Genomic DNA, 24,273 nt, shown 5'->3' with positions numbered 1-24,273 from the left:
TTGAACAGTACTATGATATCATCTAAAATGTATTCACCATCTAAAAACATATTATACTTTTTACTAATTAATCTAGGAAGTTATATCTGATGTCAATAAAAATGCATGTATAGAGATTCCATTACAAATGTTGGATTGATTTGTCCATAAATTAGCCATCGTACTGTATGTGAATGTAAAGCCTACTGACCTGTGGTTCCCACCCTGAACTGTGGTAGGTTCCCCATATGCAGAGACAGCAGTGTGATTCACAGGTTCAGCTGTGGGTGAAAATGTGGTTAAACGTCATTTCATTGTAAGAGTGAACATGTGAAACAACACAATGATCACCAGAATCATATCACAATAATGAATACTAATATCACTTCTATATTAAATGCAAACCTTTACTAATGGCTGCACGTGGCAGATATTTACAGCTGAACATTTTATAATAGTAGAATGGTCCTTACTAGTGCTGGGTCTCTCTTTAACAGTCACATGCACTGGCATCTGTAGGAGTCCTTTGGTACAGAAATACCAGCCGCTGCTCTCTGTCCTCAGTCCACTCATAGTCACAGTGAAAACTTTGGGGACATTTGCATTAATGGTCACTCTTGTTCCATTTATTGATCCAGACGATTCATTCACACAGGACCCTCCCAGCCTGCACCACTCAATCTCTCCAGTGTTACTATAGGAACCATGGATGGTTACATCTTCTCCATTAAATCCTGTAATCTCCTGATGATCCACAAAGAGTTGGGGCCAACCTTGAGGAAGAACAAATAGCATTTACTAGAACATTGTGGGCAGTATATATATCGTAAACAAAACTCTCCATGCATGATAGTCAGGTACTGGTAGGTCACACAACCATTTAGTAAAAAATCGTAATTAACCACCGTACGCTGGAGTGCCTTTACTGTGATTTATTTAAGAATGAACAACACGTTTGCTTGCAGCTTGCTCAGGTTTGCTCAGCAAAATTACATGAGCACAGGTGTGCCAAATAGGCCATCACAGTCTTCATTGTTTTCTTTTTCTCTTTTAAAGTGTTTTATATATATTACAAATGTTTTATATATATTACAAATGTGACAGCATAGCAAAAACATGAAATACAAAAATACATATTGCAAAAGACAACGCAAGATAAATTTAAGAATCACACCACATTACGAACAACAAGAAGAAAACTAATGTAAATGTCCTATAGGTCCTACTACTGTCTCTCTACACCACTAAATAGGAAGGCCAGGGGACCTAGTTTCTCATCTCTCCTTAAGGGTCCAAATTACCTGCACAGAGAGATATAAGATAACATTAATGTTACAAAAAACAGCTCAAAACCTGTGCTTAATGGAGTCAATAAAGTTCAATTGTGTTCAGTTCATAAATCCAAACTGCCTCCCTTCTTAAGAGCTGGTTAATCAAATTGCCCCCATATATCAAATATATACAGTATATACATTCTTACCTCCAGTGACTGACAGCTGAAAAAGCTTCACGTCATTATACAGGTCATTTGTCTCCACAACACACCAGTAATCAGTGTCGTCCATCATCAGATTATTAATAGTCACAGTGAAAATTCTTTGTTGTTTGTCATCAGAGATTGAAAACTTTCCTGAACTGTCTGGTTGATCAGTTTTAACTTTGCAGGAGCGGGACCCCACATTAGATCCTTTACACAAGTGTTTGACATGGTGTGTGTACTCTGGCTCATAGAGACATGGGATAGAGATGGAGCCTCCAGCCTTCACTGACACTTTACTGACTGTAGTTATGCTGTGAATTCCTGCAACAAGAAACATGAAACCATTTTACTGTAAATATTATATGATATTAAGTTATTACTCAACCAACTGATATTTAAAGAACTGTAATTACAGTCGCATCATCTTCTGATGAAACCAGCACACACATAAGGACAGAAATGATCAAATGAGCCCTGTGACTGACCTGTGAGTCCAGTGAAGATGAGAAGAACACTGAGATGAAGAGCCATGTTGATGAGCAGAGTAAGACGCAACAACAAGGACCAACTCACTGTGAGAATGATTCTAAACTTCCTGTTTGAACTAAAATAAGGAATGGCAGTGGTTAACCTCTGTGTTCCTTCTTCATTAAGTTAGCTGAAACACACTGTTTGAATGAGGAAGCAAATATCTATGAAGCTAGAACATGCTATGTAGGTGCAACATAATTAATAGTTAATTAATTTAATTATTTCTTTTGTTGTGAAAAATGCCACACTGTACTTTTTAAGGACACAGTATTTGATTTTTGATGATTTTTGCTCTTAAAACACGACTGTCTCAGATTTTATTCTACAAACTGGATACACACTTTCAAAATAAAAGACCTGCACTCCAAGATCTGAAGCTGCAGAATCAGAAACATCTTTTAAATAACTTTTTTAATACTTTTGTATTGATTCTAGCTCTCTGTTTTATTAAAAACTAGTGTATCTGTCAATTATTGTTGTTTTTATCTTATATTGGTTTTCAGTATTTATTTTTGTATTGTTTAATTTTCAGATTTTTGTAAAGCACAAACAAAAACAACAAATGAATGAGCGCAGTTTTAACTGGTGATACACATGCATCCCTGTCTCCTTTCCTGAACACACTCTCAGATCAGAGGACTCTTCCTGTCTCTGTCCATGCATTCATGCTTTCCACAGTGACAGTGACACCTGCTGGCCATTTGCTGATACAGCAGACCAGAATACATCCATGAGTGAACAAATCATTGCAAATCATGAAAAAATACATAATACATTAAATGAAAAGATGTAGGCTATACTGTGTTTGTTAAGAATATGATCAAAATATAATTATTATATACTATAATGTCTCTCACTCAGACGTGTGCATCAGTAAAATGTCATGGAAACAGAATGATGAGGTCCTCTAAGGTCTGCGATTCTGATTTCTCACTCTGTATTTGGACACAAGTTGACCTGCTGCAAAAGGTAAGAAACTAACTCTATAAAAAGCTAACTCTATCAAAGCTAACTCTCTGAAAACTAACTTGGAGGGAATCTCCTGGATCTTCTCTAAATAGACCTTGTTGAAAAACAAACTTGTGGATTGCTAAAATATTGTGGAAAAGTGAACAGCTGGAAAATGGCCTTCAGGGGACCCCCACCATCAGAGAACAGCTGCTGACTGGAGTCACCCCTGAGTTGGATAATGAGAGAATTATTCTAATGATTTTATTAATTTATCAACATATAATCCCTAAACAACAATTATATTCCCTAAACAACAATTCCTCAGTATGAATATGAATGTCACTTTTTGGACCGACGTTAACACCATTTCAGAAGGTGTGCTGAAAATGAACAATTTCTCCTGTAAACTGATTTGATGCATAGAATGCATTGAATATCCTGGACATTTTGAAAATACTCTGGTTTTGGGTTGAGGGATTCAAATTGTCCAAATTTTCCATAAAAATTATTGGAAAAAAGGCCCATGGGCCAAAAATTGAAATAAGTGTCTCTTGTTCACCATGGCAACGAAGGCGAGGACGTCATGACGCACAGGTGTAAACAAACCTGAGCTGTCTTGTTTTGATTGTTGCGGCATCAAATCGTTTTAGTTAGTAGGCCTTTTTATTTTTCACAGTTAAATGATCTTTGTTCAGTGCCTCTGAAAAAGTCTGGATGTGTACAACTTTGCCTTTTTTATTCAATAAATATTGGACCACGGCTGCGGCTCCCCTTGAAAATAGAATTTACAAAAATGTACTCTCATTTAAAATGTCATCATACATTGCAATAATACCTGTGATCACAAAGCAGGTGTGTGTAGGTGTGTGTGTGTGTAGGTGTGTGTGTGTGTGTGTGTGTGTGTGTGTGTGTGTGTGTGTGTGTGTGTGTGTGTGTGTGTGCAGGTGTGTGTGTGTGTGTGTGTAGGTGTATGATCGTATTAAGTTAAATGAACAAGACAAACAACAGAAAAAAGTGAAATACAATACACGGTTTGTACAGCACATGAAAATCATATGTTAAATGTTTATTTATTTATCCTTTAAAACCTGAATGAATGCCACATTAAATTCTAATTAAACTAAAATTTCATTTCAGTGTCATTTATACGGAGCCAAACTATAACAGAGATTATCTCAGGACACTTTTCAGATAGAGCAGGTCCAGATCTTACTCCTTCCCACATCACTAATGAACAATCACATGATGAAAACAAAGTGAAAAGGTGTGTGTTGTCCAGTAGAGAGCAGCACAGACCTGCCAATACTAGAGGTATCAGTGCTTTGAATCATGCTTTAAAGACAGCGATTTGGAATCTGTAACTCTGTATAACCGACATGCATAATCTTTGTGGAAAATACACAATAATAAACAAACAGAACAGAAGTGGTGTAAACACTGATTCTCATGACCCGACACGCAGCACAAAATGACTCATGTCCTCATCTGCATGTGTGAGTAGTAACAACATTTCAGCACAGAAATGCAGGTCAAAATATTATATTGCCATTACACAGTATGGCCACCAGAGGACTGACTGAGTACACTGAGTTTATTTTTACCCTGTAAAATGTCCCAGTCAGTATGTATCATGTATTTATGAGAGTAAAAAGACAAATCCAAGGCATCTGTATCTCCATTGTTTGTTTGTGTGATTTATTTAAAAATTACTATTGGCCACTGTATCGTTAGACTTTTTAAACTCCCAACTATCAATATCAGTATTGTCCAGTATCAGTCAGACTACAAAATATCAGTGGCAGAACAGAACAATATTTGATACTATTGCATCCAGTTGTGTTTTGAGGGCTTTGCCAACTGCTTGTGACCCATGGAATGCAGTCATAGTTAAAGTCACGGTAACCATTTTTAATTACCAAACTATTTATTGTTCTAAGAAATATTTGAGTTTTCAGATGCTTCTTAACTTTTTTCTGTCAGGTGGTGAAAACCACATCACTGAAGCTCCTGCAGATGATGGCCACTCTGGGGTAATCAGGATTATGGACAGCACTGAAGGTGACAATCTCCCAATCTGCATCTCTTCTGATGAGGAAGAAGATGGCGAGGTTGAGGTTGTTACTGTGGCTGAAGGTGAAGGTGAGGAAATTCCTCCACTCTCCTCTGATGATGAGGAGTCTGAGGAAGATAAAAGAAGCTTCCATTGACTTTGGTAATCCCTTGACTTTTTGTCTAGTGCCACCATGAGGTTGACATTTCTGTCTTTTAGTGAATTCTTAATAACTGCTGGAGGGATTGCCAAGAAATTAGGTGCAGACATTCATGGTTCCCAAACAATACAGACTTTTCTTTTAGTGCAGTAGTTTTTTAACTGGAGGTGAAAGCTCTAATCAATATTTCTCATGAAAAAATGAATTCCAGCCTTGGTACAGCTAAAAACAAAAAGAATTGCTGATATTTCTGGATGAGTGAATACAAAAGCATCTATAATACTGCTCAGTGCAAATGAAATGAATCCAGTTTGTGAGGTAATTAAAGTTAATGTTGTATAACAAACATTTGGGAGTACAGATTTTGCCAAGGCTAGAAAAGGTTTGATGGTATTATGAACCTTTAATGGTGGAAACTAATGAGTAAATCAATAGATGGCTGTGACTACCAATATCTATAATTGATAATCTAATAGCTTCATATACTACCCAAACTACTTATTTCGAAACATTCCTCTACAACCACCTCCAGATTTGTTCTCAAAAACATTTGATTTTGCCAGAGCGCCAGTCAATGTGGGGATTATGTTTCTTAAGCCACGGAAAACCCAAAATCAGTGGATGCTGTGCTCAATCAAATAAATGAAGTTGCATAACTTCTGTGTGGTTGTGGTTTAATGTTACCTGTATGGTTCGATGCAATGAGTAACTTTAAACAATAATCGGCCATCCAAAGCACTGGCATTAACAGGATGTGACAGAGGAACAGTCTTAATCTGGTTCTGTTGGGCTAGAGTCCAGTTCATGACAATATTGTCTGCCCCAGAGTCAATTAAAGCCCCCTGAGTTAGAGTCTGATCATTTATGGAGAGTTTACCTGGGTCAGTGATTGAGGAGGAGGAATATTGGTGGACCCAAAAGCACAACTCTGGCACAGACGAAGTTGCAGGGAAAAATGATATTTATTTGACAAACGGCGCTCTATAGGAGGATATGAAAAAGGCACGCAAAAGTCAAACTTCAATTGACACATAAAATAACCTGGATACTCACTCTTGAAGATAAACTGACAAAGGGAGACAAGGACTATTTATACCGTGTGTAAGTGAGAACAGGTGAAAGCAATCAGGGGCGGGAAGACAATTACAAAGGCGAGAAAATCACACAAAGGAGTAAGTCAGGGTTTGCATAGTGAGGGAAAAGGTGAGTACAAAACAAAACAGGAAAGACTAAACAACAAACAAACTAAAACATGACTGAACTTAACAAACTTGACGAGACACAACATTGAATTCCTACAACAAGAAACATGAAACCATTTTACTGTAAATATGATATGATATTAAGTTATTACTCAACCAACTGATATTTAAAGAATCAATCTGATTGATTTGATTAAAATTCTGACAATATCATTTTCTTTATTATAGTCCCATCATCTTCTGCCATAACCAGCACGCATAATGAAACACAAATGATCAAATGAGCCCTGTGACTGACCTGTGGGTTCAGTGAAGATGAGAAGAACACTGAGATGAAGAGCCATGTTGATGAGCAGAGTAAGACACAACAACAAGGACCAACTCACTGTGAGAATGATTCTAGACTTCCTCATTGAAGCAATTTCAGTTTCATTCACTGGCTTCATATCTATGAAGCTTGAATGGGTTAACTTTTATTTCTTAAAACCTTAGACACAGTGTTTGGTAAATGCATTCTGCTCTTGAGAAGCAGATGGTCGGACAACTTCAATACTTCATCAGATTGTCTGTATGTGAGTCAAATTATGTGCAGTGTGTGTGTGTAAAATCAGAGGCTGCAGATGCACAAAGCTGCAGGATGAGGGATAGAGGTACTGACTGATAATAAAGGACTTATTCTACAAACAGCTGAATGACACTAATGGAAACAATGTGAATTATTATTAGTAGTAGCAGTAATAAAATATTTAACACTTGTATACTACATTTTGTTTAATATACTTTAATTTAAGCTCAAAAATTAAAAGTATAATCATCATAGCTTTTGCAAACTTAAATTATATTTCTAATCCACTAATGTATTCTACATTTTGACCTGGGACATGCTACTCAACACTATTTGCTCAAGATCTGAGCTTTTTCTTTTCTGAGGCAAAAACACTGACAGTGGGAAAGAGTTTAACACATTATAATACACATTTATTAATCACATTGGAATAAACAGCAAGTCACACTGTCTGTTATCACCTCCATCACTTTGTGGTGATGAATCATTACCAGGCCATATATGTACAAAATAAATATGTTCACATGTATAAGAGAGAAGTCAGTCTCTGCGTCATTGTGCTGATAAAGATTTTGGAGTGACAAGATGTCCTGATTCCTTCTGCTCTCTAATGCTGCACCTTCATGTCTCAGAATCAGAAAATGAGGCCCAGATAGACAGTGGAGTGTCAGTGATTATTGTTGTGCACCTTTGTCTATGGTTCTGTCCTTCTCTCTTTACTGTTATGAATTGGCACTATACAAATAAAACTGAATTTAATTGAATGTAATTGAATTCATAACACTGATATCCATTTACTGCAGAGCCAGTGTGCTGTATGTAACATCCTCATCTGCTGCTTCAACCTGTTGGAGAACAGAAGCAAAATGAAAAAGCAAGAACAAAGATTAAAACTGACCTGAAAGCTGTATTATTATAACTTTTTGATCACAGAGATGCTGAATCAAATACAGATACTGGTTAGAATGATACTGCATATGAGGGTGTTTGTAATATTACAGAAGTTATATCAATCTATAATGGTGCATTGCTGTTCTGCAGAGGGACAGAACAGTATATTTAAATATGATACATTTTAAAACCTTATATCACTGTGGTTACCTTGACAAGAGCTTTTCTCTTAAACTCCACAGCACTGTATGATACTTCCTCTTCAACCTGTGAAAAAGGAGCAAACCACATGTCAGAGGAGTGAAATTAATTGTTTACAGAATCAAACTATTCATTCTATCACGATCATGCATTTTCCTGTGCTACATCGTTGCAGCAGGCTTGCTTGTGTAATCAAGTAAGGTCCAATGAGAGCTTTACCAGATTTCATTATATTAACAGACAATGCCATCTTAGGACTTTCACCTACAGAATATACAGTAAGAGTGGCAGTACTGTACCACCTACTGTAACTGCCAAAGAAATACAACATGGAGGTTTAATTCAAGCTTTCTTAATGACTCCTCAAATGAGCAATGAAATTCAAATGTGTACAAAAGAAAATGATAATGGAGAAATATCGCCACCTATGGTATGGTGTTTTGGGTTTTACATTCACACATATACAGCTCTCCTTCCACTCACACAGACATTGCAGACATACTGATTTGCTGACAGACAAAAAACAGTTTATTATTATTTTGCATGTACTTAATTAAATTGAGTTAACTATTCGCAGACTGTGTGGTCTCCCTCTTTTGTCACACACTTTTGAGCCAGGCTGTCACAAAATGGGGGCTCGTTTTCCTTTGTTTGGTAAGTTTTCTAATGTTCAGTAGAACCTTATTTGTAATTTGCTGGTAGGTTAGTATTCTTTTGTCATCTCTATTCTCCCACTTATCTGCTTAGGTTAAGGTTTGGGGCTACCTGCAGAAGATGGTAAAGAGTGAATTTGTTCCAGATTTAGTTTTGTATGACCCAAGTTGGTAGTCTGGGTATTAGAGCTGCTAACAATCAGTTTTGGGAGGCTGTATAGTCTAGAGTTTTGGTTACTAGTTGAGATTGAGCGTAGTTTGTCTGTGTATCAGAGGTTTGGTTAAGGTCCCTATAGTAAAGCAACAAAGCCAAAGCCTGTTAGAGTTAGAGCTTTAGTGCTGTCTTGTGTAGGGCTGGAGACAGTTTTTGGACATTTTGAGCCATTGTGACAGAGTTGATTGTTTGGAGTGCACATGTGGAAACTGGAGCTTTCTCTAGTAGGATGAAGGAATGTTTCTCCTTTGGGATTAGTTCCTAAAATCATTGTAGTGTTGCAGTGAAAATGGTTAGAGCAGTTGTCTCGGGGGCACATTCTAGAATCGAGCGGGTCGCTGTTGTGCAGTGGCCGTCCTCGCTCTGGTGGTTTGTAGTGCATAAATAATAAATACACACTGTAAGTAACTGCATGAAGACCAGGTTTGAGATTAGTATGTTTTTGGGTAGGGAGTTAGTGGGAAAACTCTAATTGTATGGCATCGCATTGATCAAAACTATACTTTTATGGCTACTTTTGCTAGTTTTGTTCAGTCTCCATCTGAGGAGCTTTTGAATAGTTGTACAAAAAAGCAACTTTTGAAGCTAGTTGAGCATTATGATGTTGACATTAGAGAAAAACAGTTAAAGGGGGAAATTAAAGGGTCGTTGAGGGCTGCTTTAATGGAAAATGGAGTTCTGCCGGTTACTTTGCAGTGTCTGTGAGTCTGTGGTTTCTTCTCCAGGTTTAACTTTTGAGCAGCAAAAAGAGTTTTTTTCTTTTGTAAATGGAGAGGGATAAAATAGGCATAGAAAAGGAACGACTATGGCAGTCTTTGGAAAAGGAAAAACTAGAGTTACAGCACTTCAGGTTAAAGCTAATTAGGGAAGGTAAGATGTCAGGTTACGCTGACACTCAGTGTCCATATGAGTCTGGGTCATCTGTATCTCAATGTTTGAAAATGTTTGATGTGGTGGGTAACTTGCGTTTTTTGCCGAAATGTGATGAAAGATCCAGACACTTTTTTTTCTCCCTTTTTGAACGTTTCACTAATGCTAGCAGTTGGCCTGATGCTGACCGTGTAGTGATGTTGCAATCGGTACTGACAGGCAAAGCACAAGAAGTTTATTCAGTGCTCAGTGCAGCTGACAGCCAAGTATATTCTACTGTATGTTCTCAGAGGCAATTTTAAAGACTTATGAGTTGGTACCAGAGGCCTATGGGCTGTTCAGATGTCGAGTTTGCAAGGGACTTAACTAAACATTTCAACAGGTGGTGTTCAGCAACGGAGGTCACTACTTTTAAAGATCTGGGTGATCTGATGGTGCTAGAGCAGTTTAAAGATTGTATTCCATCTGAGGTTGTCACTCATATTGCTGAGCGTGGTGTAGAAAGTGCCTCTGAAGCTGCTATTCTGGCAGATGAATATGTGTTGGCACATAAAAGAAAATTTGGAGCAAATTATGTTTCAGATAATGCTAAAGCTAATGGTCATTCTGCTAAATGTTCTTGGTCATCCTGTTGTTCAAATAGTGGTACCAACTAAGTATCGAAATCAAGTGTTGAAGTGTTCTCATGAACAGACAGGGCATTTGGGGGTTAGGAAAACATATGGTCACGTATTACATTTTTTCTTTTGGTCTCATCTTAAAGCGTGATGTGGCAGCTTACATTAAGACGTGCCATACATACTGTCAAGTAACATGCTTTGTTTGAATGACTGGCAGATGGAAATTTAACCGTAAACTTAGCAAAATGTGAGTTTGCAAAAGCTACTGTGACATATCTTGGTAAGGTTGTAGGTCAGGGTCATGTGAGGCCTGTTTCTGCCAAAGTTTCCACCACTGATGAGTTTCCTGTACACACTACTAAGAAGGAACAAATGAGGTTTTTCATAGAAAGCAAGCAGGATAAGATCCGAACAGTATTCGAATCATTTTACAAACTACTATACTCTAGAGTGCAAGAACACTAAGAAGAACGAATTGATTCTTTTTTTGGAGGCCCTAGAACTGCCAGTTAGGACTGGAAGATCAAAATAAGGCTCTAAGTACAGAAATAACTGCAACTTACAATGGTACAAAACAACTAATAAGTCATGCCTGCTAGCCACATGCAACTGGGCTCTGAAGAAAGCAGAACACACTAACGATAATGGTAATTCTCAGTGTTGGAGGAAGTGTCGCTGTTAAGCAGCTAACCACTATCATGTTTTCTGAGAATGTCAGATGACGAATGATGGGCCTACCATACATAATTGGATAGGTGTTGAATGGGTTAGATTTATCCAACCCATGAGACCCAATTTGGTTAAGCTATTGAACTGAAGGAACATCCACTATCTATGTATTTATTTACTTTTATTTTCTCTGTTGTATCCTCTTGAATAAAAAATATCCACAGTTTTTATTTATTTTGTTTGTTTAGTTTTTCCCCCTTTCTCTTTCCCTCTCTGGATGTGTATAGTTATGGTATGTCCTTTTATTATAGCCACTAAAATGAAAGGAAAGGCTATGGACCAAACTAAATGATAATTAGGTTGTGAAACCATATTAAGGGTACAAGATATATTACTACTTTTCCTTTATTGTACCTTTCGTCTTCCTATATACTCATCTATATTGTTACTTTGCATGTAATAATATTGCTTTTTGTGAAATGAAAAAAAATATGTTATGTATACATACGTAATATATAAAAATATTTTTATATTGAAGATATCTTCTAATCACGTGTCTCAATAGAAATCTCTTAATTTAGGGGAGACGCTGCAGCTAAGTGCAGCCAGTGTAATTAAGTGCAAACAGCCTGCAAACTATGCCCTGTAACACAACAACAACAAAAAAGGAAACAAATAACTGAACTACTAACAAACAACAAAAAAAGTACACATGGGGAGGGAAAAGTTCACAAGAGAAAAATACACCCAATATGCTGTGGACAAATCCCGCTGCTACCACTCCTTAACATATTGCATTTAATATGGTTCCTGAGCAATGCACTATATTCCCACAGCAAATGCTATACATTAACAGCTACCCTGAGCAGCGAGCTAGAAATAAACAAATGAAAATCAAAACCAAAAATGAAGGTAAACTAAATTAATACAAAACCGCAACTGAGTAAGTAAAACAAATATAAAGACTTGTTGATGTTTCAGAAAGGTTTTGAGGAGACAAATACTAAAAAAAAACAGAATCTTGATCCATATTTGATCAGCACTGGCTAGTTTGACAGTTTTATCTGAGTTTTGTTGGTTGCTCCGGACAGACCTGTCAATCACAAGGTAGCCATACCCTAAAGCATACTCTGCTTTATAGTCTATTTTAAATGGGACCATAGTTTACTAAATGATCATCATGCTGTATGAAGACTTAAAACTAGAGACTACTAGGTTTAAGACACTTCCTCATTGGCCTCACTTCTCTAACCTGGAAGCTCTATCCACTGATTATGTTCTGTTAGTGAAAATAACGCAATGCATGCAAATAATGTGTGAATGTGTGTGTCCGTCCTGATGATTGCCCGACACTGCAGTGTAAACACAAAGGATGATGATAGCAGCTCTGGCTCTATACTGAGGAACCTAACGGTCTTCGTTGTAAAAAGATAATATAAATCATCATATCTTACCGCTGTTGCAGCTGATGCTGGTGCTTTGGTCTGTTCTAAAAGTGAAACAGTAAAACCTCCTGTTACTGACTCTCATTGTGCAATGACAATGCTGCACACGTCTACACTTCAATTAAAAACAGTCCAAATATTGATGATTGGATTCATGAAAGCTCAGAATAGACTTACTGTGTCTTCTCAACATGAACCAGATGAACGAGGCCACCATTACAATGAAGATCAACAAACTCAAAGGGATGATGAAAGTCAGTGGGTAAATGGAAGCTCTGCAACAACAGTTTGAATCAATGTACAATCAAACAATGTAGTCTGAAGTATTCATCATCCTGGTCATATTTACTGCAGCTGTACACAATCATATTTTAGTGATAGAAATGAACCTTAGTTATCATATAGGTCACATAAGTCAAATAATGTAAGTAAAGAACACAAGTATATAGATTCCCTCACAAGGAATGATTTATTTGTCCATAAATTAGCCATTGTTCTCTAAATACTGTATGTGAATGTAAAGCCTACTGACCTGTGGTTCCCACCCTGAACTGTGGTAGGTTCCCCAAATGCAGAAACAGCAGTGTGATTCACAGGTTCAGCTGTGGGTGAAAATGTGGTTAAACGTCTGGTTGCTGTAAGAGCGAACATGTGAAACAACACAATGATCACCAGAATCATATCACAATAATGAATACTAATATCACTTCTATATTAAATGCAAACCTTTACTAATGGCTGCACGTGGCAGATATTTACAGCTGAACATTTTATAATAGTAGAATGGTCCTTACTAGTGCTGGGTCTCTCTTTAACAGTCACATGCACTGGCATCTGTAGAAGTCCTTTGGTACAGAAATACCAGCCGCTGCTCTCTGTCCTCAGTCCACTCATAGTCACAGTGAAAACATTGGAGACATTTGCATTAATGGTCACTCTTGTTCCATCTATTGATCCAGACGGTTCCTTCACACAGGACCCTCCCAGCCTGCACCACTCAATCTCTCCAGTGTTACTATAGGAACCATGGATGGTTACATCTTCTCCATTAAATCCTGTAATCTCCTGATGATCCACAAAGAGTTGGGGCCAACCTTGAGGAAGAACAAATAGCATTAACTAGAACATTGTGGCCAATATTTATATATAAATATGTATCATATATCGCTCAGCAAAATTATATGAGCACAGGTGTACCAAATAAATCCGTGTATCATTCGTTCTTTTCATATTCAATTGAGATTCCAAAATCGGAAAATGAAAAATCGGTTTGTTATTTCATTATTCGTTTATGAATCTGATACCAAAAAAGAAATAACGGTTTATTTTTTGCATTTTCGATTTATTGCTCAGATCAAACATAGGAAATGAAATATCGATTTTGATATTGATATTTTTTTCGCTTTGTGTTAACCGGAAGTTATTGTCTTCTTCGTGTGTTGCACTTGGAAGTTTGCAGCAGTTTCGCAAAGCCTGAAAAAAAGTCAATCATGCAGTGATTGTACTCTGTATTTAAGGACTTATTGTACTCTGTATGTAAGGACTTATTGTACTCTGTATGTAAGGACTTATTGTACTCTGTATTTAAGGACTTATTGTACTCTGTATTTAAGGACTTATTGTACTCTGTATTTAAGGACTTATTGTACTCTGTATTTAAGGACTTATTGTACTCTGTATTTAAGGACTTTATACTTTATAAGGACTTATTAAGGACTTATTTGAAACTGCCAAGACACATGTAGAGATTTCTACTCGGCTGCAGCAGATGGAGATCCAGTGATGTTCTGACAGTCACCTGTTTAGTTCCTCTGAACAATCACAATCAGACACTTTAATAAACCCAGGGGGAATTACTTTCGTTACATGCTCCATATGAATTAGACATAAATATATTAAGAATATACATATAGTATAGTTTAAAGTCACACAGTGTAAAGTGGTCGCAGGCTTCCTCTTCAGCAGAGGCTCATAGCAGATGTTGGGTTTGCAGAGGGATGTACGACAACGATGATGACGTGCAGGATTTCTCTCGGTAACGTTAGGTGATATGGACGGAGTCCAACGGCAGCTGTTCGCTCCCGGTACAACCCCGGTCCGCCCGGACGGTGTGGAAGCGACAGATACGGTCCGGTCCGTAATGTCCCTGTGCAGCCCTGTCTCAGTGACACACACCAGACTCCCGGTACTCTGCGGGGCTGCGCGTTAATGCCGTCAGTTCGTACATTCCGTTGCTAGGAGACCGTGCATCCACCATAACAAGAGAGAGGGGAGACTCTGCTTCAATCTTCTCTTTCTCCATAAACCCGTCCCGTCTCCACCCTCCTCTCTTCCTTCCCTCCTCTGCATCCCCGGTGTGTTTCCTCCAGAGTTCAGCTGGTAGATCAGCTGTTCTGTCCACCGTACCGACCGGCATTAGATCAGCTGTTCTGTCCACCGTACCGACCGGCATTAGATCAGCTGTTCTGTCCACCGTACCGACCGGCATTAGATCAGCTGTTCTGTCCACTGTACCGACCGGCATTAGATCAGCTGTTCTGTCCACCGTACCGACCGGCATTAGATCAGCTGTTCTGTCCACCGTACCGACCGGCATTAGATCAGCTGTTCTGTCCACCGTACCGACCGGCATTAGATCAGCTGTTCTGTCCACCGTACCGACCGGCATTAGATCAGCTGTTCTGTCCACCGTACCGACCGGCATTAGATCAGCTGTTCTGTCCACCGTACCGACCGGCATTAGATCAGCTGTTCTGTCCACCGTACCGACCGGCATTAGATCAGCTGTTCTCCGGAGTAAACAACGGCAGCGTGTCCCGGTGGAAGCGACATTAAAACACGAAAATGAACAGAAAAACTCTCTCAAACAACCTCGTTGGAGAGGACAGGACTTCATAGAGTGAAAAAATAAGAACGAACAAAAAGAGAATAAAAGTTAAGAAGTTAGAAAGCAGACTGGAGTAACAGGCAGCATGCAGCTTTTCGCGCACGCGCCAGGAAGATGAAGATGAAGATGAATGAAAAGATGAAACTCTCCATCATTGATCCTCAGTTTTGAAGACTAACGTTAGTTAAACTGAAGAAGTGAATCAAGCTAACGAGACAATAACTTCCGGTTCACACAAAGCGAAAAAATTAAATATCAAAATCAAAATCGATCCGTGGCCGTTATTTCATTTCCTATGTTTGATCTGAGCAATAAATCTAAAGTACAAAAAATGAACCGTTATTTGTTTTTTGGTATCAGATTCATAAACGAATAAGGAAATAACAAACCGTTTTTTCATTTTTCGATTTTGGAATCTTATTGAATATGAAAAGAACGAATGATACACGGATTCAAATTACCTATACAGAGAGATATAAGATAACACAAAAAAACAGCTCAAATCCTGTGCTTCACTGAGTCAATAAAGTTCAATTGTGTTCAGTTCATAAATCCAAACTGCCTCCCTTCTTAAGAGCTGGTTAATCAAATTGCCCCCATATATCAAATATATACAGTATATACATTCTTACCTCCAGTGACTGACAGCTGAAAAAGCTTCACGTCACTATTATTCAGGTTTATCTCCACAGCACACCAGTAATCAGTGTCGTCCATCATCAGATTATTAATAGTCACAGTGAAAATTCTTTGTTGTTTGTCATCAGAGATTGAAAACTTTCCTGAACTGTCTGGTTGATCAGTTTTAACTTTGCAGGAGCGGGACCCCCGGTTAGATCCTTTACACAAGTATTTGACATGGTGTGTGTACTCTGGCTCATAGAGACATGGAATAGAGATGGAGCCTCCAGCCTTCACTGACACTTTACTGACTGTAGTTACGCTGTGAATTCCTGCAACAAGAAACATGAAACCATTTTACTGTAAATATTATATGATATTAAGTTATTACTCAACAAACTGATATTTAAAGAACTGTAATTACAGTCGCATCATCTTCTGACGAAACCAGCACACACATAAGGACAGAAATGATCAAATGAGCCCTGTGACTGACCTGTGAGTCCAGTGAAGATGAGAAGAACACTGAGATGAAGAGCCATGTTGATGAGCAGAGTAAGACACAACAACAAGGACCAACTCACTGTGAGAATGATTCTAGACTTCCTGATTTTACTAAAATAAGCAGTTGTGTTAAAATGTCTCCTCTTCCTGTAAGTTCGTTGAGACACACTGTTTGAATGAGGAAGCAAATATCTATGAAGCTAGAACATGCTTTGTAGGTGCAACATAATTAATAGTTAATTAATGTATTAATTATTTATTTTGTTGTGAAAAATGCCACAGTGTACTTTTTAAGGACACAGTATTTGATTTTTGATGATCTTTGCTCTTAAAACAAGACTGTCTCAGATTTTTATTCTACAAAACAGGACTCATAAGAACCCTGTAACATTTAAAGTAGACTGGGTGTAAGGTCCACTGGATACACACTTTCAAAATAAAAGACCAGCACTCCAAGATCTGAGGCTGCAGAATCAGTAACATCTTTTAAATAACTTCTCAAAACATATCTTTTAAGTTCCTTTTAAACAGCCCTAAAATGTAACAATGCGGAAATTATCTAATTTAAAACACAGAAAACTTTCCACATCTCACACTTAGATTGAGAAAAGAATGGAGTTCAATATTATATACAGCACATGGGAAGCAGAGAGAAAATGGGATTTGGAGACAAGCTTAAAGTAAAAATGTCCCAATATCACTGATGGTCGGACAACTTCAATACTTCTTAAGATTGTCTGTATGTGAGTCAAATTATGTGCAGTGTGTGTGTAAAATCAGAGGCTGCAGATGCACAAAGCTGCAGGATGAGCGATAGAGGTGTGCTGTGTGTGTTTTATCATTATAGATGCATAAACTGAAGCACACAGTGTGATGTGACAGTGGGAAGATCAGAGCTTCACACCAACACAAAGACCAAAATGGCAAACAATTTATTGATCTTCTGTTGTCACTAAAATCTCTGACTGAGCGTTCTCTCTGTCTCAGTTTTGATTTCAAATAAAAAATTTGCTGTATTGATGATTCATGGACAACATCCAAGGTTTATAATGTGATTAAAATAAATCTCAACAGACATTAAGTAAAGTAGACATGTGTTACTGTAACTTTACAAACTTAAAGGGAATCAAATAATTGTACATAAATCATGAAAAAGAATATAATACATTAAATGAAAGATGTATTCTATACAATTTTGAGAATGATGACCCTGCAGGTAAGACAACTGTTAAATAAATGAGGATAACTACGCCCTAAAATCTGGAGGTGAAAGCTCTAATCAGTATTTTACATATTAGATATGAATGAAAGAACTGTTTGTACTGAAAAGATTGCAGTATTAATGAACAGTAAACCCACGATGATAATAATAATAATAATAATAATAATAAATTTTATTTATATAGAGGTATTCTGTTACAAACAGCTTCACAAAAAGATCAAATACAATAAATGAACAAAAAAATATAAAGAAATAAAATGGACACTTTTTTTGAAGTCAGAATGTTTTATGAAGAGATTTAAAAGCAGTGACAGATTGATCAACCTAATCTCAGCAGATGAACTAAAAGAGTTGTATATTCTCTCGTCACAAACACAAACAAACTGGTCAGAGCTTCTTTTGCAGATATACAGAGGAGGATCAGAAAGTAGAGGGAACGTCTAATAGCTCAAAATGAACTCTCTGTGCAGTTTTAATATTTACTGCACAAACAAACAACAGCAGCAGCACAATGGAGGACAGAAGGAACATGACAGTGGAAGAATAAAGAGAAACAGTGTGAACAGTGTCAGGCCGGGCTGGGTCTCTTAAATGGACCACTTTCTGCAGTTTTTTTGCTTTCTGGAAACCACAGAACGTTTCATCCACATCACTCTCAGTGTATGACCTCTGGGTGGAGACACACATACACACAAAGAAAGAAAACAGTTGTGATCCCAGAAAAAACCCAATATTATAGCACTGGTACAGTATAGTCCTACAGCCTGCACTGTTCTGTAGAGAGACAGTATAAAATGTACACTCTCTTTCTATCACTGCAGTATAATAAGACAGTGACCAGGATAGTGCCTCTAGTTCTACAATGCTGCACTCCTCTACACTTTTAAAGACAAATATTTGGGATTAACAAACACGTTTGACATTTATCAAAGTTCAGCATAGACTTACTGCATCTTTTGAACATGAACCATATGAACAAGGCCACCATTACAATGGAGATCAACACGCTCAGACGGATGATGAAACTCTTCAGGTGAATGGAAACACTGGAACATAAATTACAAGCACACAATGCAAATCATAAAAAGATCAGTCTTCATTGAACAGTACTATGATATCATCTAAAATTTATTCATCATCTAAAAACATATTATACTTTTTACTAATTAATCTAGGAAGTTATATCTGATGTCAATAAAAATGCATGTATAGAGATTCCATTACAAATGTTGGATTGATTTGTCCATAAATTAGCTATCGTACTGTATGTGAATGTAAAGCCTACTGACCTGTGGTTCCCACTCTGAACTGTGGTAGGTTCCCCATATGCAGAAACAGCAGTGTGATTCACAGGTTCAGCTGTGGGTGAAAATGTAGGTAAACGTAATTTCATTGTAAGAGTGAACATGTGAAACAACACAATGATCACCAGAATCATATCACAATAATGAATACTAATATCACTTCTATATTAAATGCAAACCTTTACTAATGGCTGCATATGGCAGATAGTTACAGCTGAACATTTTATAATAGTAGAATGGTCCTTACTAGTGCTGGGTCTCTCTTTAACAGTCACATGCACTGGCATCTGTAGGAGTCCTTTGGTACAGAAATACCAGCCGCTGCTCTCTGTCCTCAGTCCACTCATAGTCACAGTGAAAACTTTGGAAACATTTGCATTAATGGTCACTCTTGTTCCATCTATTGATCCAGACGGTTCCTTCACACAGGACCCTCCCAGTCTGCACCACTCAATCTCTCCAGTGTTACTATAGGAACCATGGATGGTTACATCTTCTCCATTAAATCCTGTAATCTCCTGATGATCCACAAAGAGTTGGGGCCAACCTTGAGGAAGAACAAATAGCATTATATCGTAAACAAAACTCTCCATGCATGATGGTCAGGTAGTGGTAGGTCACACAACCATTTAGTAAAAAATTGTAATCAACCACCGTATGCTGGAGTGCCTTTACTGTGATTTATTTAAGAATGAACAACCCGTTTGCTTGCAGCTTGCTCAGGTTCGCTCAGCAAAATTACATGAGCACAGGTGTGCCAAATAGGCCATCACAGTCTTTTCTTTTTCTTTTTTTAAAGTGTTTTATATATATTACAAATGTTTTATATATATTACAAATGTGACAGCATAGCAAAAACATGACATACAAAAATACATATTGCAAAAGATGTAAGATAAATTTAATAATCACCACATTACGAAGAACAAGAAGAAAACTAATGTAAATGTCCTATAGGTCCTACTACTGTCTCTCTACACCACTAAATAGGAAGGCCAGGGGACCTAGTTTCTCATCTCTCCTTAAGGGTCCAAATTACCTGCACAGAGAAATATAAGATAACATTAATGTCACAAAAAACAGCTCAAAACCTGTGCTTAATGGAGTCAATATAGTTCAATTGTGTTCAGTTCATAAATCCAAACTGCCTCCCTTCTTAAGAGCTGGTTAATCAAATTGCCCCCATATATCAAATACATACAGTATATACATTCTTACCTCTGGTGACTGACAGCTGAAAAGGCTTCCCGTCACTATTCAGGTCATTTATCTCCACAATACACCAGTAATCAGTGTCGTCCATCATCAGATTATTAATAGTCACAGTGAAAATTCTTTGTTGTTTGTCATCAGAGATTGAAAACTTTCCTGAACTGTCTGGTTGATCAGTTTTAACTTTGCAGGAGCAGGACCCCACATTAGATCCTTTACACAAGTATTTGACATGGTGTGTGTACTTTGGGTCATAGAGACATGGGATAGAGATGGAGCCTCCAGCCTTCACTGACACTTTACTGACTGTAGTTACGCTGTGAATTCCTGCAACTAGAAACATGAAACCATTTTACTGTAAATATTATATGATATTAAGTTATTACTCAACAAACATGCAAACAAAATGGCATTTAAAGTAATTACAGTCGCATCATCTTCTGACGAAACCAGCACACACATAAGGACAGAAATGATCAAATGAGCCCTGTGACTGACCTGTGAGTCCAGTGAAGATGAGAAGAACACTGAGACGAAGAGCCATGTTGATGAGCAGAGTAAGACACAACAACAAGGACCAACTCACTGTGAGAATGATTCTAAACTTCCTCATTGAACTAAAATAAAGAATGGCAGTGGTTAACCTCTGTGTTCCTTCTTCATTAAGTTAGCTGAGACACACTGTTTGAATGAGGAAGCAAATATCTATGAAGCTAGAACATGCTTTGTAGGTGCCACATAATTAATAGTTAATTAATTTAATTATTTATTTTGTTGTGAAAAATGCCACAGTGTACTTTTTAAGGACACAGTATTTGATTTTTACAGATTTTTGCTCTTAAAACACGACTGTCTCTGATTTTATTCTACAAACTGGATACACACTTTCAAAATAAAAGACCAGCACTCCAAGATCTGAAGCTGCAGAATCAGAAACATCTTTTAAATAACTTTAATACTTTTGTATTGATTCTAGCTCTCTGTTTTATTAAAAACTAGTGTATCTGTCAATTATTGTTGTTGTTTTTATCTTATATTGGTTTTCAGTATTTATTTTTGTATTGTTTAATTTTCAGATTTTTGTAAAGCACAAACAAAAACAACAAAGGAATGAGCGCAGTTTTAACTTGTGACACACATGCATCCCTGTCTCCTTTCCTGAACACACTCTCAGATCAGGGGACTCTTCCTGTCTCTGTCTATGCATTCATGCTTTCCACAGTGACAGTGACACCTGCTGGCCATTTGCTGATACAGCAGACCAGAATACATCCATGAGTGAACAAATCATTGCAAATCATGAAAAAATACATAATACATTAAATGAAAAGATGTAGGCTATACTGTGTTTGTTAAGAATATGATCAAAATAAAATTATTATATACTATAATGTCTCTCACTCAGACGTGTGCATCAGTAAAATGTCATGGAAACAGAATGATGAGGTCCTCTAAGGTCTGCGATTCTAATTTCTCACTCTGTATTTGGACACAAGTTGACCTGCTGCAAAAGGTAAGAAACTAACTCTATAAAAAGCTAACTCTATCAAAGCTAACTCTCTGAAAACTAACTTTGAGGGAATCTCCTGGATCTTCTCTAAATAGACCTTGTTGAAAAACAAACTTGTGGATTGCTAAAATATTGTGGAAAAGTGAACAGCTGGAAAATGGCCTTCAGGGGACCCCCACCATCAGAGAACAGCTGCTGACTGGAGTCACCCCTGAGTTGGATAATGAGAGAATTTTTCTGATGATTTTATTAATTTATCAACATATAATCCCTAAACAACAATTCCTCAGTATGAATATGAATGTCACTTTTTGGACCGACGTTAACACCATTTCAGAAGGTGTGCTGAAAATGAACAATTTCTCCTGTAAACTGATTATTTGATGCATAGAATGCATTGAATATCCTGGACATTTTGAAAATACTCTGGTTTTGGGTAGAGGGATTCAAATTGTCCAAATTTTCCATAAAAATTATTGGAAAAAAGGCCCATGGGCCAAAATTGAAATAAGTGTCTCTTGTTCACCATGGCAACGAAGGCGAGGACGTCATGACGCACAGGTGTAAACAAACCTAAGCTGTCTTGTTTTGATTGTTGCAGCATCAAATCGTTTTAGTTAGTAGGCCTTTTTATTTTCACAGTTAAATGATCTTTGTTCAGTGCCTCTGAAAAAGTCTGGATGTGTACAACTTTGCCTTTTTTACTCAATAAATATTGGACCACGGCTGCGACTCCCCTTGAAAATAGAATTTACAAAAATGTACTCTCATTTTAAATGTCATCATACATTGCAATAATACCTGTGATCACAAAGCAGGTGTGTGAAGGTGTGTGTGTAGGTGTGTAGGTGTGTGTGTGTGTAGGCGTGTGTGTGCGTGTGTGTGTTGAGGTGTGTGATCGTATTAAGTTAAATGAACAAGACGAACAACGGAAAAAAGTGAATTCTTAATAACTGCTGGAGGGATTGCCAAGACATTAGGTGCAGACATTCATGGTTCCCAAACAATACAGACTTTTCTTTTAGTGCAGTAGTTTTTTAACTGGAGGTGAAAGCTCTAATCAATATTTCTCATGAAAAAATGAATTCCAGCCTTGGTACAGCTAAAAACAAAAAAAATTGCTGATATTTCTGGATTTTAAGTGAATACAAAAGCATCTATAATACTGCTCAGTGCAAATGAAAAGAATCCAGTTTGTGAGGTAATTAAAGTTAATGTTGTATAACAGAAACATTTGGGAGTACACATTTTGCCAAGGCTAGAAAAGGTTTGATGGTATTATGAACCTTTAATGGTGGAAATTAATGAGTCAATCAATAGATGGCTGTCACTACCAATATCTATAATTGATAATCTAATAGCTTCATATACTACCCAAACTACTTATTTCAAAACATTCCTTTACAACCACCTCCAGATTTGTTCTCAACAACATTTGATTTTGCCAGAGCACCAGTCAATGTGGGGATTATGTTTCTTAAGTCACGGAAAACCCAAAATCAGTGGATGCTGCGCTCAATCAAATAAATGAAGTTGCATAACTTCTGTGTGCTTGTGATTTAATGTTACCTGTATGGGTTCGATGCAATGAGTAACTTTAAACAATAATCGACCATCCAAAGCACTGGCATTAACAGGATGTGACAGAGGAACAGTCTTAATCTGGTTCTGTTGGGCTAGAGTCCAGTTCATGAAACTATCGTTTGCCCCAGAGTCAATTAAAGCCCCCTGAGTTAGAGTCTGATCATTTATGGGGAGTTTACCTGGGTCAGTGATCGAGGAGGAGGAATATTGGTGGACCCAAATGCACGACTCTGGCACAGACAAAGTTGCAGGAAAAAATGATATTTATTTTACAAACGGCGCTCTATAGGAGGATATGAAAAAAAGTCAAACTTCAATTGACACATAAAATAACCTGGACTCTTAACTACAACACTTGACGATACTCACTCTTGAAGACAAACTGACAAAGACAAAGGGAGACAATGACTATTTATACCATGTGTAAGTGAGAACAGGTGAAAGCAATCAGGGGCGGGCAGACAATTACAAAGGCGGGAAAATCACACAAAGGGAGGAAGTCAGGGTTTGAATAGTGAGGGAAAAGGTGAGTACAAAACAAAACAGGAAAGACTAAACAACAAACAAACTAAAACATGACTGAACTTAACAAACTTGACGAGACACAACATTGAATTCCTGCAACAAGAAACATGAAACCATTTTACTGTAAATATGATATGATATTAAGTTATTACTCAACCAACTGATATTTAAAGAATCAATCTGATTGATTTGATTAAAATTCTGACAATATCATTTTCTTTATTATAGTCCCATCATCTTCTGCCATAACCAGCGTGCATAATGAAACATAAAATGATCAAATGAGCCCTGTGACTGACCTGTGAGTCCAGTGAAGATGAGAAGAACACTGAGATGAAGAGCCATGTTGATGAGCAGAGTAAGACACAACAACAAGGACCAACTCACTGTGAGAATGATTCTAGACTTCCTCATTGAACCAAT

The 24,273-nt window shown here is 37.4% G+C and overlaps 3 protein-coding genes across 6 annotated transcripts in view; all 3 read right to left on the bottom strand.

The window, feature by feature from the left end:
* The window catches only part of LOC127372798 (polymeric immunoglobulin receptor-like), a 27,701-nt gene extending 11,092 nt beyond the window's left edge, over positions 1-16,609 (bottom strand). Inside the window, exon 1 of one of the 2 annotated variants that reach the window (XM_051416611.1) lies at positions 16,486-16,609. In XM_051416611.1, coding sequence (XP_051272571.1) covers positions 16,486-16,531 — 46 coding nt within the window. In that variant the 5' untranslated portion in view covers positions 16,532-16,609. Of the gene's footprint in view, positions 1-1,944; positions 2,021-16,485 lie in introns of those variants that run through there. The other variant, XM_051416610.1, reaches the window with a different exon arrangement.
* The window catches only part of LOC127372799 (polymeric immunoglobulin receptor-like), a 26,079-nt gene extending 1,806 nt beyond the window's left edge, over positions 1-24,273 (bottom strand). The window contains exons 1-4 of the mRNA XM_051416612.1: positions 24,150-24,273; positions 20,238-20,564; positions 453-752; positions 191-260 (exon numbers count right to left, since the gene is read on the bottom strand). Coding sequence (XP_051272572.1) covers positions 191-260; positions 453-752; positions 20,238-20,564; positions 24,150-24,264 — 812 coding nt within the window. The 5' untranslated portion in view covers positions 24,265-24,273. The remainder of the gene's footprint in view (positions 1-190; positions 261-452; positions 753-20,237; positions 20,565-24,149) is intronic.
* LOC127372797 (polymeric immunoglobulin receptor-like) overlaps positions 7,310-24,273 on the bottom strand; it is a 40,899-nt gene continuing 23,935 nt past the window's right edge. Inside the window, exons 2-8 of one of the 3 annotated variants that reach the window (XM_051416607.1) lie at positions 16,001-16,321; positions 13,276-13,575; positions 13,014-13,116; positions 12,659-12,756; positions 12,491-12,525; positions 8,020-8,076; positions 7,310-7,763 (exon numbers count right to left, since the gene is read on the bottom strand). In XM_051416607.1, coding sequence (XP_051272567.1) covers positions 7,713-7,763; positions 8,020-8,076; positions 12,491-12,525; positions 12,659-12,756; positions 13,014-13,116; positions 13,276-13,575; positions 16,001-16,321 — 965 coding nt within the window. In that variant the 3' untranslated portion in view covers positions 7,310-7,712. Of the gene's footprint in view, positions 7,764-8,019; positions 8,077-12,490; positions 12,526-12,658; positions 12,757-13,013; positions 13,117-13,275; positions 13,576-16,000; positions 16,322-19,266; positions 19,567-24,273 lie in introns of all 3 variants that reach the window. The other 2 variants (XM_051416608.1, XM_051416606.1) reach the window with 2 other exon arrangements.

The sequence above is a fragment of the Dicentrarchus labrax genome, unplaced genomic scaffold (assembly GCF_905237075.1).
Source record: "Dicentrarchus labrax unplaced genomic scaffold, dlabrax2021, whole genome shotgun sequence".
Taxonomy (NCBI): Eukaryota; Metazoa; Chordata; class Actinopteri; family Moronidae; genus Dicentrarchus; species Dicentrarchus labrax.
Note: the sequence above shows the minus strand (reverse complement) of the source record. Positions and strands in the feature narration are given on the sequence as shown.